Raw genomic sequence first — 17193 nt, forward strand, 5'->3', positions numbered from 1 at the left:
CTTCCATTAAAAACACCACAGACAGGGTGGGGAGGTCCAGTGCACTCATTCTGATTCGTAAACTAAGCAGTTGACTCCTGCAGGTGTCCACCTGCCAGTTAAAACACCCTGAGGAAACTGTCCACGGAGGCTTGTACCCCAGAGATTGCTGCTTAGTGTTGTGTAGATCCAGATGGAATTTAAATTTGAAGATGTCTGTGGTCTGACCCACAAGCCCTGGGTAATGGGTGCTGCAAGTAGTGTGGTAAAGGGCCTCTCCACTTTGAACCCCTCATGCCATGCTCCTTCTCATTTTTAATGCATTTCTAACTCCACATATAGAGTTTGTTTTTGTTTATAATGTTTGTAAAGATGGGTATGGTCTAAACTCTTTGGACTGGTCTGACAGTTTGAAAGGTTATGTATGTTTTGTGTATCAGTTATTACATTGGCATTAGCTGCTTGCAGACCAAAATGTGGCACACGAATCTTTTAACTTTTAGCAAGAGGTGAGATTTGAGTTTGTGTTGAGGTTAAGTGAGCCGCTAGACCTCGAGTAATGGCGTGTTTGACAAGTTGTTGTATCTGCAACAGGAAACCGCCTGGCCTTGACAAAGGGTTTTGTCCAATTGGAGGATAACACGGAGGAAGTGGATGTATGGGAAAGCCAGGTCACAATAAACTGTTGGTAGAGTTCCTGCAGAGCTACAAAATGTAAAAAATAAATCCCCTCGAGTTCAGTTGCAGCTGAATTTAAAATGCAGGTTTGCTCTTTGGTTTTGCACAGTTGTGCATCGTGCTTTGCTTTTAAGAAAGTATTTCACAAAAAGGGATTGTTTGTAGTGAGAATACACAAAGCAACAGTCTGTTAATTAGTTTCCCTGTTTGTGTTTTCTGTGCATTGGGATGGGCCATAGATGCACATAGTTGGTATCATGTGCGTTCCTGCCACTGGTGTCACACGAGTCAACTCATCTGCAGGCTGAAACTACAGTACTCAGTCCTCCAAACAAATATAGATGTCAACTCACCAAGTTATTTATTTTTTCCTTTCTTATTAGCTTGATTTTTGTAGAAATGTTGTGCTTCCTGTCATCTGAAAGAAGTCCATTGTGTATAAACAGGAGTGAACCGACTGCGCACGACAGGGTATTGGCATTTGTAGGACGCACACCATCCAGCTCTGTGCAAAAAAACAAACTGAGCAGAGCAGCCCTGAGGTCAGAGAGCAGTGAGGGCTCTTTGGCTTTCTGTGTCAGCTGATGTGGAGCTGCAGTTTGCCAGAAGCTGAAACTGTAGAGCTGCTTACAGTGGAGCAATAAGACTGGAGACTACTGGGTTTGATAACCCCAGAAAAAGAGGAGACACGTCTTTTTAAGAAACATCCTCTAAGGAAATCCTGAATGGCCACAAATGTTCCTGATCTACGGAAGAGGATTAGGGCCACTGGAGAAAAAAAAAAAAAAAAAGAATTCTGACTTTAATCTCAGAATTCTGACAAAAAAGTCAGAATTCTTTTTTTTCTTTTTTTTTCTCCAGTGGCCCTAATCCTCTTCCGTACCGATCCTCTTGACAAGGAGGTTGTCTAAAATGTGTCCGTGTCAGCAGGATTATTTAATAAAATTTAAATTTCACATCATATTTTGACAAATTAATATGAATATGACATAAGAAAAAAATGGGGAAACCTGGTTGTGATGTTCTCGAGAAAATATCGCAAGTTAATCTGGATCCAGAGATTCACTTTCTGCATGAATTTTCAGACAGGTGAAAGCATGCAGCCTTGGACTGCGCTTGTTGACCTTTCGATCATATTACATGATTATAAGTTAGGAGGTGCAGTTTGTCCCATTTGTCATGTAACTGTAGGACTTCAAGCTCTTAACATCTCTTCAGTGTTTGCTTAAGTTATTTTTCCTGTTTCCTGTCCATGATAACACCTGCAGCTTTAAAACATTTTTAAAAATTATTTTACGCAGCTGTTTTCAAAGGTGACCTCAAGTAAGCAAAAAAGGTCATTTTGCTTCCTCTATTAGGCTTTCGGTCTGGGGATAATGATGGTGTGTACTTGATTTATGCTTGTAGTGAAGTGTATGATTATGTCAGGGTAAAACACCGTCTCCAGGACATCAGTGTTTATCAGAGTCTGAGTGTGAAACAGCCGTATCTTGTCACAAGTCCAAGATGAGGGCTGAGCTGTGGATTTCCCAGAAAGCATCACTAGGCAAACAAACCAACTGGTGCTCGAGAATAAATATACAGAGAGATGAAATGAGCTGTCACGTATTCATAGAGCAGGTAGACTCATTCCTTAAAAATTATGTTTTAAAGTTTCATTGTTTTTAAATTAAGTGTCGGCCGCTGTTACTCTGCTTAACCAGGCTTTTTCCAGTTAGGGCTTTTTAATTTGGAGTAGAAAGTTGAAGTGCATAGATGTACTTGGAATCAAACAAGATCATGTCAGTGAACCTGTTAAAATTTAATTAAATTTTTTTTTTTTCTCTCTTTCATGCTTCTTTCGGGTTTTTCTCCTCCTCAGTTTCTTCTGTAGCCGCCATCATTCTGTGCTGTGGGGCCGACCCCAAGATGTCTTCTAATGGAGACCTAAGTGAGCTGGGGAGCTCTGAGAGCTTCTGGGAGGTACAGTAGTAACACTTTAATTGCTGTCGTACATCAGCCGCTCTACAAAACTTAAAACAACACTTAACTTTTTATGGTCTGAGTCTTATTATAGCTGCAGTGTTTCAGCCTGCAGACACAGGTTTCTACCCACTCATGCTACTAATTAACCTAACAAGTTGTGAGCTTTCCAACAAGTTGCTTTTTTTCTTATTGGGGTTACGCAACTTTACCAGTCTTTTCTGGCCCGTCTTTCAACTTTTTTGAAAATTCAAATTAAAAAACATCCTTTTTGAATATTTTTTTAAAATTTTCAACCTTTCATGTTTTTCACTGTTTAAATGTTTTCCAAATCACTGCGATTTAACACCACCAACTCTAGCCTATGAAAGGATCAACACCTGGCTCAATGTGTTCAGCACACTCTGGACACCATGACCTTCATGTACGGAGTGCTTTATTGCAGGAGACTGATAGTTATCTAAATGTGCCAAACTGGGAGCATGTCTATTTAGCTGATTCAACAGCACCTGAATGCAGAATAACTAAGAGGCTGAAGCAGCCAGATAAGTCAGTGTGTCAGTCAGCCGGGTCTCATTACATGCTTTTATCTAAAGACCGAAGACTGACTTGTTCACAGCCTTCCATGTTGGGAAAAATACACACTCTCATCTCCAGTGGCTGTATTACCTTTTGTCTCCCCTTTTTTGTTTTTTAATCTCAGTTTCGATCATCTCTATATCATTTATCCACCAAATATGCTTCAGTCCAAACTGTTGTTGCTAATGTCTAGATACAACGATGACATGAATAGAACTCGGGGAGTGACTGACGCTGTTCTATTTCCTCGCTCCTGTTTGGTTCGTTGGTGTGTCTCTGCAGCCGGGGAACTACAAAAGGACGGTAAAGCGGATTGACGATGGCCACAGGCTGTGCAATGAGCTAGTCACCTGCTTCCAGGAGAGAGCAAAGATAGAAAAGCACTACGCTCTTCAGCTGAGTGACTGGGCCAAGAGGTGGAGGGTTGTTGTGGAGAAAGGTGAGTTTAAATGCTAGCTTTTTATAAAAGAGTGGATATAGCCACCAGTTAGTTTCCATCAGACGTCACCACATTTGGATAGAAATTATGACGTTATTGGCCAACGCTAGCATGGGCTAGCTTAGTTAGAAAAGTGCATCAGTAGAGATTTTCGCAGAGATTTTAAATATGGTGATCATTTTGGGGGCCTGTGGGGATTAGCCTGGTCTCAAGGGCCCTTTCAAAGAACTGCAGGTCAGAGTGTGTGTGTGTGTATGTATATATATAAAAACACAGGAATTGCAAATGTCACATTTATGATATAAATGGGATATGTTTGGGATTTCTATTTAAATATGACCAAGATGATAACTTAGCTGGCTAAATTTGTTACAAGTTAATATTTTGTTCATCATCTAATAAATTAAGTCATCCATCTTTAATTTGGTAGCAAAGCTCACGATGTTTATGGAAATCCCCATCAAAATATCCACAGGCGAAGTTTCAAAACACTGACCTACAATTAATTGTGTAAACATGTAGACAAATGGGGACGAGTGATTTTTATTTAGTGATAACCTGAAGGGGCGCTTTCTCACGTTTATTTAGGGCCTCAGTATGGTACACTGGAGAAGGCTTGGCATGCCTTCATGCAAGCGGCTGACCGACTCAGCGAGCTGCACATGGAGCTGCGGGAGCAGCTGGTGGGTGAGGACGGCGAGAAAGTACGCAGCTGGCAAAAAGAGGCCTTCCACAAGCAAATGATGGGAGGTTTCAGAGAGACGAAGGACGCGGATGATGGCTTCCGCAAAGCTCAGAAGCCCTGGGTCCGTAAGCTGAAGGAGGTGAGGGCGGCCTCAGTAGATTTTCTGACGTTGGTCTGTAGGGCAGTCTGCATCAGTGAGTGGCTGCAGTACACACTAATGGGATTTAATGGAGATGACGTGACTGTAGTGAATACTTGCAAATGGCCAGTGTCTACAAAGTTTGTCGTTGAAAGGAAAGCCAGCAACTGTCTACACATCCTCTTAGCAAATGTCACACATGAAGTTGCTTTATGCTACAGTCACACTATGGAAAACTGGAGACTGTGGCGCAGACACAATTATTGTGACAGTGTGACTTGTAGTCTTGTTAAAATATTTGCATGAAAAACGGGGATCTCACAGCCACTTGCCATCTTCACAGTGACCATTGTGCATCAGGACCGAGATAAAATACTGGAATCAGTCCACTATAAGTTTGGGACTACTGCAGACCCTCATAGACTGGAATTTAGCAATTCCTCTACAAAAAGGGACATAATTGGACTTAAATGCGAAATGGCAAGGTTGTGAATCACTAAAGTAAGTGCTTCTTTTGACTATAGTGTCGGTGAATAAACTTCCCTTCTTCTTTTTCCTTTTATAAGATTGTCGTATAAGATAACACAGTGGTTGAATGCAGCTATTACGTCATAGGTGATTGTATTTGAGGTAATATTATCACAGTTGTTGAATGGATGTGAGTGAGTCATGGTTCTGATATTACATCTGATGTGTCAATGAGGAGAGACGGGTACATTTTTGGAAAAAATTGAAGTTTAGTCTTTACTGAGTTTATAGCAAGTGTTTAACACGTGCGTGTGTCCAGGTGGAGTCAACTAAGAAGAGTTACCATCAGGCCAGGAAAGAGGAGTGGACGGCGGCTAACAGGGAGGCGCACGCCAAGGCTGACCCGACCAAGTCACAAGAGGAAGTTCGCAAATACACAACCCGGGTGGAGCGCTGCAACCAGGACACCGAGAAAGTACGATGCACACACACATGAACACGTACATATAAACAGAGTCCCATACATAGCTCCTCTTGTACCAGTCTGGGTGTGTCTGACTCCAGAAAAACATACCTGTGTATGTTTTTTAACTTTGAAACATGACCGGACTTGTCTCCTCGACTTTCCACTTGTAACAAACCCAACGGTTGAGGAGTAGCTCCAGGACCCGGAGAGGGAAATGATCAACCAAACAACAAAAAAACGAAGGAAATCCTGAGACGTGTTCATTTAGTACGCACAGCGTTGTCAGGCAGCCAAGGACCTCTTGAGCAATGTTGATCTCAACAAGGAAATGAAATCCAATATCATTACTCATTCACAGCTTGAAGAAAAATACATCCAAAAAAGCCTTCAGTCTTCAATCACTTGTCTCAACCAGTCTCAGCGCCCCGTGTTGGTATCTGCTGTGTTTAATCACTGCACACTTTATGTAATCATTAAGATATTTAAATATTTTATTCAGTGGGTTCTTACAAGAGTTCACAGAAGAAGAAGAAGACAGTCTTATTATGGTGGGTTCTAGTCAACGGCATGTTATCAGTGTAAATAATACTTACTAATGATGGAGAGCTGTTCATACTGTGTGCATAATAAAAAGAAACTCCCAGAATTCAGTTGGTCACTCTTGCACTCTTGACATTAAGTATTATTCAAAGTCTCTTAGATAAATCCGGAAATATGGAAAAGTTGAGTTCTTTTGTCACTTTGAATATTTTTTTATTACAAGAGAGGTAAACACCCTGTTCAGTTGTTCTTGTAGTTTGCTTTAGGATTTTAATTCATCTGAACTACACTGGAAGCTGATTTAAATCCATAAATAAAATAATGTTAGATAAAATAAATTCACTTAAATGATTGAACAAAAAATGCAATTCTGAATAAAGCTTGAAATGTCTCATTATTAAAATAGAATAAAACTACAACGAGCTTTATAGCTGCTTTCCAAAGGTTTTTATTCTGCTCTTTGGAACAGACAGTCTTGCACATATACTCGAAGCATGCAAGACACATGCACCTGAGTAAGACCATGAAGTGTAATTGAAATGGTGCATTTAACAAAACACGCATTGGTGTACTACTACGCAGTAGCTCAGTGTGTGTGTGTTTACGGCAGGTAAAGGAGCGCTACTCCAAGGCCTTGGAGGAGCTGAACCGCTGTAACCCCCGCTACATGGAGGACATGGAGCAGGTGTTCGACTTAACCCAGGAGGCTGAGCGCAAGAGGCTGTGTTTCTTTAAAGATGTCCTGCTCGACATCCATACACACCTTGACCTATCCTCCAAAGACAGGTAAGGAAAAATCCACATGCTTGTATTTATTTATCCAAAATTACGTGGATCACGAATCAAGCGATCCATGACTCACAGCGAAGGCATGCAGAGCTGCGAAGGCACGGATGTCGGTCTGAACATGTGCGTATGTACACAGGGGTTAATGGAAAACTCTTGCTGTTGTCCATTAACTGTTGACCTCATATTTTATTTAAACAAGCAACTTTACCAATAATGGTTACCATGGCAAAGTCCAGCCAACTCTGTCCAAATATTGAGCAAATTAACCCTTGAAGAAACTGCTCTTTTGAAGAGCAGTTTCTCACTGTGTGAACGTATTTTTTAAACTCTGAGAGACTTCCTCTGGTATCCATGTATTTATTCCAGAGCACCGATATATATGTGTACATAAAACATTACTTAAGAAAGATTTGAGGAGTCGGAATGATCAAATAAAAAGCCTGAACACGTGTTTCTTTAGTCCCACAGTGAGCATTTTTCCTGCAGCTACAATAAATATGAAATTGTATAATATCATATAACTCACAGCCTTTACAGTATGCTTTCGTTTAAGCCTTTAGTGTTATGTCAGTTAGAGGCTGCAGACCACGTTGGATGATGAGTTAATTTATAAAGGACCAATGGGAATACTTTTTCACCCACCTCCCCCATGTGACACTAGTCAGTAAGGCTTTAAACATGGTGGGATAATATTCAACTACTGGTGCAAAATCTGTGTCCACTAGATGGTTCGTCCTGGCACATATTACAGAGAGTGGAAAGAAAATCCCCCCAAAAACCCATGTTCCATCTCTGTGATAAGTTTGAGATCCTTTAAAAAACAAAAAATTAAAAAACACTTTGAGAGTGTGTCGGGGGGGGGAAAAACTGCCCTCTTACCAGCTGTTCCTTTGGAAGGTTGGATGTAGATGAAGAGATGTTGTTGTTGTTGTTGTTGTTGTTGTTTTTTTCCTTCATGTTATATCTGAGCGTATACAAACCAGCTCAGTGCTGATGAAGCTGATTAGAAAGTATGCAGCGTGCATTCATCTTATCTCAAATCCCACCTTTAAATGACGGCTCTAGGGTTCTCGATGCCCAGCCCTGTGAGTAAACAGGACCTATCAGGAACCTGCTACTGTAAATTCAAAATGCACTGTGTCGATTTTAATTCTCTCCATGTTCAACCAGCAAGTACAGTCTGTTGTTTTCTTTGACAACTGCTTCCTGCTTCAATAAGTAATCTTTTATGACTTTAGAAGATCCCCAACTTGGAAACCTGTCTTTTCCTGATGAATAGAATTCAACTTTATTGTCATTGCACATGCACAGGTACAGGGCAACGAAATGCAGTTTGCATCCATCCAGAAGTGCTTGGATGCAAACTGCATTTCGTTGCCCTGTACCTGTGCAGCATGAAGCAGGGTTAATGACAAGCGTCCCTAAGCATGCGTTACAGGGTGCAAAGTCAGATGAAAGATGGTCTGCAGATTGATGACAGAGTGTCAATCAATGTGATTATTCATTCCCTTTCTGTCCATTAGCTTCAAAGCCTTGTACCAGGACCTGGGCCAGACCATTCGTGCAGCCAACGAAACTGAAGACCTCAGATGGTGGAGGAACACCCACGGACCGGGCATGAGCATGAACTGGCCCCAGTTTGAGGTGTGAGAACACAAACTCTGTTCACCCTGTCGCGCATGAATTATTTTGTTTTGCTTTGTTTTTTTCTGTGCAGTCATCTACATCTGTGTGTGCGTTATCCGTGCTGTGGGAACGTAAATCTGTTGAAACGGTCACATTCAACAGGACTTGACCTCAGTTTGGTTAAATACTCATTATGTAGATATTGTAAATCATTAACTTTGAGTTTGAGGACTCCATTTAAAGTTGAGGAAATGATTCTTTTAGGGGTTGTTAAAGGACATTGTAGTGATTTGCATTGAATTCCCGAGGAGATGGAAACATGACTCTGTGTGTTTTAGGGGACGGACTGAATATTAAGCAGGGTTTCAGTGAAAGCCTCATTTTGTGACTGAAAGCTCTGAGTGGGGTTAGGAATGTCGAACACACACACACACACACACACACACACAGATTAGTTGCTAGTGGAATGGAACTTGCACCTCAGTGCTGCAGACAGGACCAATAAATACAAATATTTACATATGGAAAAACACAAACAACAGTGCAAATGATTGTTGTGCAGGAATTCAGATTAGAGTCTCAGGATTCTGTAGTCTGCTTAGCATATGTGACAAAATTGTTTTTTGGGTTTTTTTTGTTTGTTTGTTTTTTAATGAAACTACCGTTTCATGTAAATTCTTTTTCAAAAAACAAGAATAACCTAAAGGAAACTTTCTGAGTTTTTGTTTAATTTGCACAGCCAGGGTTACATGTCCAAAATTTTCTCCATGGTCCTGGGGTTTTGCCGTGAATTAAAGAAACTACATACACTGTGTTTTCCCAGGCATGTTGTTTTTTCCCTTGGGATACTGTAATATTCTGCATACGTCCATAATAGTTACATTGTAAGAAAGGTAGATTAGCGTATTCTACAATACCCTAATTATAGAATATGATTCTTATCATACAAAGGAGAACCATCGTTTGGAGTATTTTAGTGGAAATGAAACGGTTACTCATTATTCCTTTCTTTTAAAAATAGAGTATACACCAAGAAGACATAAAATTGTGTGGGTCCTTTTTTTTTTCTGCCAAAGTAGCCCTGAAGGCGAGCAGTGGTATCTGGACCAAGATGTTAGTAACAGATCCTGTTGTCCTGTAAGTTTTGAGGTTAGCCTCCATGGATCGTATAGTTTTGTCCAGCACATCCCACAGATCACCAATGGGACTGAGATCTGGGGAATTTGGAGGCCAAGTAAACACCTTAAACTCATTGTTGTGCTTCTCAAACCATTCCTGAACCATTTTTGCTTTGTGGCAGAGTGCAGTATCCTGCTGAAAGAAGCCATCGGGGAATATTGTTTCCATAAAAGGCTGTAGATGCTCTGCAGCAATGCTTAGGTAGGTGGTACATGTGAAAGTAACATCCTTATGGATGGCAGGACCCAAGGTTTCCCAGCAGAACATTGTCCAAAGCATCACATTGCCTCTGCCAGCTTGCCTTCTTCACATACTGAATCCTGGTGCCAGGTGTTTCTCAGAACGAACATTAACTTTTGTGTCTTGGATTAGACCACATGGGCCAACCTTCCGGTCATACATCCATCCACCACTGTTTCTTTCTTGGACCACTTTTGATGGATACTAACCCCTGCAGACTGAGAACACACCATAAGAGCTGCAGTTTTGGAGACGCTGACCCAGTCATCTAGCCATCACAATTTAGTCCTTCTCAAACTCACTCAAATCCTTGTCCATTTTTCTTCTAACACTCAACTTTGAGGAAAAAATATTCACTTGTTCCCTAAAGTATCCCACCCACCAACAGGTGCCATGGTAAAGAGATAACCACTGTGATTCACTTCACCTGTCTTTGCTTGTAATGTTTTGTCTGATCGGTGTAAATTGTATCTTTCTTTGAAAACTGACAGCTGTTACCAGTTTTAGCAGTATTGTTAGAAGTGTAATTATTTTTAGGTACTGCAATATGCATTGCAAATTTAGGAGTGTAGGGCAACTGCACTTGAAGTCGGTAGTCTGTATGATGAAGTGCTCGCCAAGTTTGGTTTCAAGAAGTCTTTTTATCTCACTGTTTAAAACACAAAAGAGAGAAACAGTGACTTCTTACATGTCTCCAGAATGTTACATATTGCGTACTTCCCCACCGTCTTTGCTGTCTGCTCCTGAGTCACACATTGTAAATGTTGTACTGTCCTATTTTCTCTCTGTGCGTGGTTCGGCAGAGCCTCTTCTTACATTATCTGGATTCTTGCCTCTCATCCTCCACCTTTATTTCTGGCAGCCGCACACTGCCCCGCTATGTTTACTGTTCCAGACCTGGAGCTTTGAATTTCAAATTATAGAAAAGACTCTACATGTAACATGCAAACAACACAGTTACTTAAAGTCTGACAGATTTTTGGATGATCTCAAATCCATTTGTTTGATCAAACATACTTTAGCTTTTCTCTGAAGTATGTTTTTTGTTTTGGTTAATAAAAACTGAAGCATCGTTACTGCTTTAGTAGAGACGTTCGAGTGGTAGCACACAGCTGAAGATGGTTTAGTCTGAGAGCTGCCAGAGCTGGTAATTGTAAAGTACATCGGCTGTGCTGCTTGACATCTGCTGGACGTCTGTCTGTCCTGGTGGAGGGATCTCTCCACTTTCCTTATATAGATTTGTTTTTCTCAGTTCCTGGGTTTTGCACACATGCACATTTTCAGCGTTATCAATGAGTCTGATCTTTGGATTCTGTATTTTAAGATTATTAGGTTAACATTATTGCAGTGATGACAAAGTAAACACTTTTTTTTTCTTTTACCTTCCTCAGTTATTCTTTGCAAAAAGTAAGCAAGTGGAAGATCCTGGCAGGGATAAGTGTCTTTTCTGTCCTCTGAGGAATCTCCTGGCATTCCCACAGTGCCGCTGACATGCAAACAGAGAGCCTTTGTCCCAACACACACACACGCATGTCTGAACTTGCGAGGACTTCCAGTTAACTATATTCATTCATAACTCCAAGCACGATTCCCCCACTGCGTAAAGATCAGGCGAGGAGGAGCTGTACGATGGCCTCACTTGATGGGAAACTTATACACAGCACTTATCAAGAAGTCTAATTATATCTGTGGTATCTCACTGAACACACACCTCCTGCTGATCAAGGTTCCTCTGAAGAGAGCTAATACTAACAAGTCTATCCCCAGCTGCCTACGCCTGCAAGCAGCACCCTGCTATTACATGATGGTGCGTTAGGTCTGGGTGTGATCTAAAGATTGACAGGGCTTCATGTTGAAACTTATGAATTGTTTTTTTTTGTTGTTTTGTTTTTTTTAAGAGTGCACTTTGTTCAGATTTGGTTTCACATTTAAAACTCTCAGGTGTTTTGTGTTGTGATTATATTTTCATATAGCTTTGTGTCTCTATGTGGTTTTCATTGTTCTTGCTCATTTATATTCGACTGTAAAACTACAATATATAATTGTCTGTATTTTAAAACTTGGGTGATAAGTGTTAAGAACATGACATCAACACTAATGAGGCACTTCTGGACTTCAAAGACAATCATTTTTTTTAAATCTCTTAGGTCCATTAAAAATCTGAGAGTCTCTGATACGACATCTTTAATATGAATATTTGTCAGTTTCAGCAGCTCTCTGATTCCCTTTGAGTTTAGCACTGTGGGTTTGACAAAAGAAGAGATCTGAAGATAACGCCTTATGTTCTTTAGCAGTTTTTGAATTGAAACGGTCAACAATGTGCAACAATGACAAGTAGTACCATGTAATGTCAAAAATTTGCTGCATCTTGGGTAACGTTATCAGTGACACAAAGCACCGGTGCTGTTGTCATATCCTTCCACGGATTTTTAGCTGTTATTTGACGCGCTTCTTACAGAATCTGAAGAGAAACGCATTTTGGATGAAGTCTTAACAAGTGTTGTAACACACAGCACTGCTGATCTCGTCTACGTCTTTGGTTTGACTTTGCAAAACCAAACCATTTGCATATCCGTGCATCCATAACACTGCAGTGTAGCACATTTTCTTTCATTTAAATCATCATCCTTTCTTTAACTGAATGCAACAGCAGCATACTTTAAAGGCCTAGCTCTGGCTTTTGTTGACTCCCGTGGATGCATCAACAGAGTGTTCATTAAACTTGTGTCACTTATGTCGACATAAACTGATAAAGAGACAAAGACCTGAGTCAGTGTAAGCTTAAGTAAATGACTGTGTGTCTGTGTGCAGGAGTGGTCTCCAGAGGCAAGTCGCTCCATCAGCAAGAAGATGCACAGTGGAAACTCTGAGGAGAACGTGGTGACCCTCACCAACATCGTCTCCTCTGCTGGAGGCAATGTCCCACCGAGTCCCATTACCCTGGACACCAGCAGGTAGGAGGACACTGTGGACATGATGTTGGAGTTTATGATAACATAAACTCCAACATCTGTGCTCTGTTGAGATAATTGCGCTTGACTCACAAAGCAGTATACGTAATCTTTTAACCTCCTATAGTCGAAATGTCTACTCACAGACCATACAGGGAGTGCAGAATTATTAGGCAAGTTGTATTTTTGAGGAATAATGTTATTATTGAACAACAACCATGTTCTCAATGAACCCAAAAAACTCATTAATATCAAAGCTGAATGTTTTTGGAAGTAGTTTTTAGTTTTAGCCATTTTAGGGGGATATCTGTGTGTGCAGGTGACTATTACTGTGCATAATTATTAGGCAACTTAACAAAAAACAAATATAAACCCATTTCAATTATTTATTTTTACCAGTGAAACCAATATAACATCTCCACATTCACAAATATACATTTCTGACATTCAAAAACAAAACAAAAACAAATCAGCGACCAATATAGCCACCTCTCTTTGCAAGGACACTCAAAAGCCTGCCATCCATGGATTCTGTCAGTGTTTTGATCTGTTCACCATCAACATTGCGTGCAGCAGCAACCACAGCCTCCCAGACACTGTTCAGAGAGATGTACTGTTTTCCCTCCTTGTAAATCTCACATTTGATGATGGACCACAGGTTCTCAATGGGGTTCAGATCAGGTGAACAAGGTGGCCATGTCATTAGTTTTTCTTCTTTTATACCCTTTCTTGCCAGCCACGCTGTGGAGTACTTGGACGCGTGTGATGGAGCATTGTCCTGCATGAAAATCATGTTTTTCTTGAAGGATGCAGACTTCTTCCTGTACCACTGCTTGAAGAAGGTGTCTTCCAGAAACTGGCAGTAGGACTGGGAGTTGAGCTTGACTCCATCCTCAACCCGAAAAGGCCCCACAAGCTCATCTTTGATGATACCAGCCCAAACCAGTACTCCACCTCCACCTTGCTGGCGTCTGAGTCAGACTGGAGCTCTCTGCCCTTTACCAATCCAGCCACGGGCCCATCCATCTGGCCCATCAAGACTCACTCTCATTTCATCAGTCCATGAAACCTTAGAAAAAACAGTCTTGAGATATTTCTTGGCCCAGTCTTGACGTTTCAGCTTGTGTGTCTTGTTCAGTGGTGGTCGTCTTTCAGCCTTTCTTACCTTGGCCATGTCTCTGAGTATTGCACACCTTGTGCTTTTGGGCACTCCAGTGATGTTGCAGCTCTGAAATATGGCCAAACTGGTGGCAAGTGGCATCTTGGCAGCTGCACGCTTGACTTTTCTCAGTTCATGGGCAGTTATTTTGTGCCTTGGTTTTTCCACACGCTTCTTGCGACCCTGTTGACTATTTTGAATGAAACGCTTGATTGTTCGATGATCACGCTTCAGAAGCTTTGCAATTTTGAGACTGCTGCATCCCTCTGCAAGATATCTCACTATTTTTGACTTTTCTGAGCCTGTCAAGTCCTTCTTTTGACCCATTTTGCCAGAGGAAAGGACGTTGCCTAAAAATTATGCACACCTGATATAGGGTGTTGATGTCATTAGACCACACCCCTTCTCATTACAGAGATGCACATCACCTAATGTGCTTAATTGGTAGTAGGCTTTCGAGCCTATACAGCTTGGAGTAAGACAACATGCATGAAGAGGATGATGTGGACAATATACTCATTTGCCTAATAATTCTGCACTCCCTGTAAAGCTGAACCTGGCGGCGAGATGAATCCATGAAATGGGAGTGAAATATTCCATGTGAAAAAAAGGCCAAGTACAGCATGCACTTAGCAGTTGCTGACTAACCAATAAATTATTATTGGTATGACCTCTGACGGAATCAATACTCCCTTTTTTTTCTTTTTTTTAAACTTTGCAACAAATAAACCCCAGAGATGACAGGAAACAATTTGGCTTTATGAAAACTATCCATGATACAGGAGACTTGGTTAAAAATCAAATGTGCAGGTTCTGATGGCCAAATACGATAATTGCAGCGGTAATATTTCTAAAATATGATTTTTGGGATGTGCTTTATATGTTGTGCTTTCAATTTTTTTTCCCCCAATATCTCCAAATCTCAACCACAGTTGCTTCAAGGTGCTTTATATTGTAAGTTAAAGACCCTTCAATAACATAGAAAAAAACCCAACAATCAGCTGACCCTGATGAGCAAGCACTTGGCAACAGTAGGAAGGAAAAACTCCCTTTGTAACAGTATGAAACCTCTGACAAAACCAGGGACTAGTTAAGTAGTTCTTGGTTTTCATTTTTCTACTGAATAGCTGCAGATACTAGGGCTGGGCTGTATCATACCGTTCACGGTAATACCGGTGTAATTTTGGGCAACGATAGGAAAATGAAATCTCGCGATAGAATATGGGTAAAACGCGCATGCGCAGTGCCTTTGTTTACATACGCACATGGCGGCGATGCAGAACGAGAAGAGCGAAAGCGGATCGTTAAATGAAACGGATGAACCAGAACTGGTTTGTAAAAACCCATACAGAAAAGAAATAGTAAAAACTTATATGTGATTACTCATGAAAGTGGCCACTTTCATGAGTAAATCATATAAGGCTTACATGATTTACTCATGAAAGTGGCCACTTTCGCATTACTTTCATACATTGTTTTAGTAAGTATCCAAAACATACAAGTTTCATTATATAATTTTTCAAGGGATCTTATATCTGTTTTCACTCTTATATGCTTTTCATACAAGTTTGACACAAGACAGATACAAACTTTATAAGATTTATATATATCTTTTCCATATGGGAATGCTGCAACTTCAGTGGTGTGGAACTGGTTTGGCTTTCATCCGTCAGATACACAACAAAGCACTATTTTTGGTAGAGCATGCTAGCGGGCCGTCGTTATTACCGTGTTGTTTGGAAAATACGACACACTTAAAATCAATCCTTTGATTTTTCTGAAAATCGACAGTGCCCCTTATAATCCCGTGTGCTTTATGTATGAATTCTGGTTGTGTTTACTGACCTCAAAACGATTTTATGTGGTACACGGCACTCGAAAATCTTTCAAATGTTTTAGTACGACTTTGCTAAGCTACGAAGCTGCACCGCTTGATGGATTGTCGGAGCATTACCGCTATCGTAGGCAGGAGCCTCGTGGAGTGATACGTACTGTGCTTCAACATAATATTACCGTATTGTGTGTGTATAACCTCTTTTTACGTTTTGTGGATATTATACATGGTTATGCTGAGGATATGTCGGCCAATTTCCACTGGAAATGCCTTTTGGTTAAACTGTCAGCAAGGAATTTGCACTGTTACATTTTTATATAACTTTAATGCACATAAACAGCTGCTTGTTTAAGTGAACATACATTGATGGGGTTTTTTGCACTAATAAAGTTGTGGAGTTGTAAAGTATTTTGTCTAGTGTCAATTATATCGTCAGTTATATCGTTATCGCAAATTTTCAAATGTATATCGTGATAAATATTTTTGGTCATATTGCCCTGCTCTAGCAGATACATTTCCACATCTGCCCTGTCTGCAGGAGTCCCCACATGAGAGGGATTGTAATCACTTCTGTGATCTGACCACATGTGCAGCGAAGTGCAAATTAAGTGTCTTAAATTTCATTTGCCATTTACCTCGCTACACGTGCTTGCAACTGGAACAAAATAACAATACAGTAAATTTTTAGAGATTTTCCACCTGAACATAAAGAGCTTGTGTTTGCTGTGCACATGCACATGAATACACAGCATCAATACATAACAAACACACTTCTTGATTTTTTTTTATTATTTTTTTTAAGAAAATTTTAAAGAGAGAGCTGTGCTTGTTGGTTTTGTGAAGTTTTAAAATGGAATGTTGTGGGCTGTTGATTGCAGACTAAACACAAGACTACAATTATGTCTCTCACAGGTGTGTGTGTGTGTGTGTGTTTGTGTTTGTGTGTGTGTCAGAGACGGAGGTAGAAGACAGCATGTGGTTTACTTTCCTTGTTACCTTGTAGTCACCCTGAGGAGTTAACATCCTGTACATAGATGACACTCTTAATTAGTAGCTAGAACATTGTGTGCGTGCGTGCGTGCATACACGTGTATTGCTCATGTTGCGAGGACATAAATGTGTGGTTTTTTTTGTTGTTTTTTTTAATACAGTCACATAGTGGGGACACGCAACCCCGACCTCACCCACCGTTTGGGGACAGGTCAACATGTAAAGCAATACATTTAGGAGTGAATGCTTGGCATTGGAAATTCATTTAAGTTGGTGTGATGTCTCAAAGGTGGAAACATGACGGTGTGAATGTCACAGGACAGCCATGTTTCCTTAAAAGAATTGCAAACCTGCTCATCTTTATGTACTCCATAATGGGTTTGTTTGTTTGTTTGTTTTTTGAAAAAGAAAAAGCGAGAAAGAGAGAAAAGAAAAATCAATATCAGTGCTACAAATCTAGTTGGACTACAGTACCACATATATGTATATG

At 40.5% G+C, this 17193-nt stretch overlaps 1 protein-coding gene across 3 annotated transcripts in view; it reads left to right on the forward strand.

Moving 5' to 3' along the window:
* pacsin3 (protein kinase C and casein kinase substrate in neurons 3) overlaps positions 1-17193 on the forward strand; it is a 36608-nt gene that overhangs the window by 14710 nt on the left and 4705 nt on the right. For 2 of the 3 annotated variants that reach the window (XM_040024800.1, XM_040024799.1), the window contains 7 exons: positions 2519-2619; positions 3481-3637; positions 4202-4461; positions 5249-5404; positions 6546-6721; positions 8248-8368; positions 12581-12723. In XM_040024800.1, the coding sequence (XP_039880734.1) occupies positions 2566-2619; positions 3481-3637; positions 4202-4461; positions 5249-5404; positions 6546-6721; positions 8248-8368; positions 12581-12723 (1067 nt within the window). In that variant the 5' untranslated portion in view covers positions 2519-2565. The remainder of the gene's footprint in view (positions 1-2518; positions 2620-3480; positions 3638-4201; positions 4462-5248; positions 5405-6545; positions 6722-8247; positions 8369-12580; positions 12724-17193) is intronic. The other variant, XM_040024801.1, reaches the window with a different exon arrangement.

This window comes from Simochromis diagramma, unplaced genomic scaffold (assembly GCF_900408965.1).
Source record: "Simochromis diagramma unplaced genomic scaffold, fSimDia1.1 OVJJ01000299.1, whole genome shotgun sequence".
In the NCBI taxonomy this organism is placed as follows: domain Eukaryota; kingdom Metazoa; phylum Chordata; class Actinopteri; order Cichliformes; family Cichlidae; genus Simochromis; species Simochromis diagramma.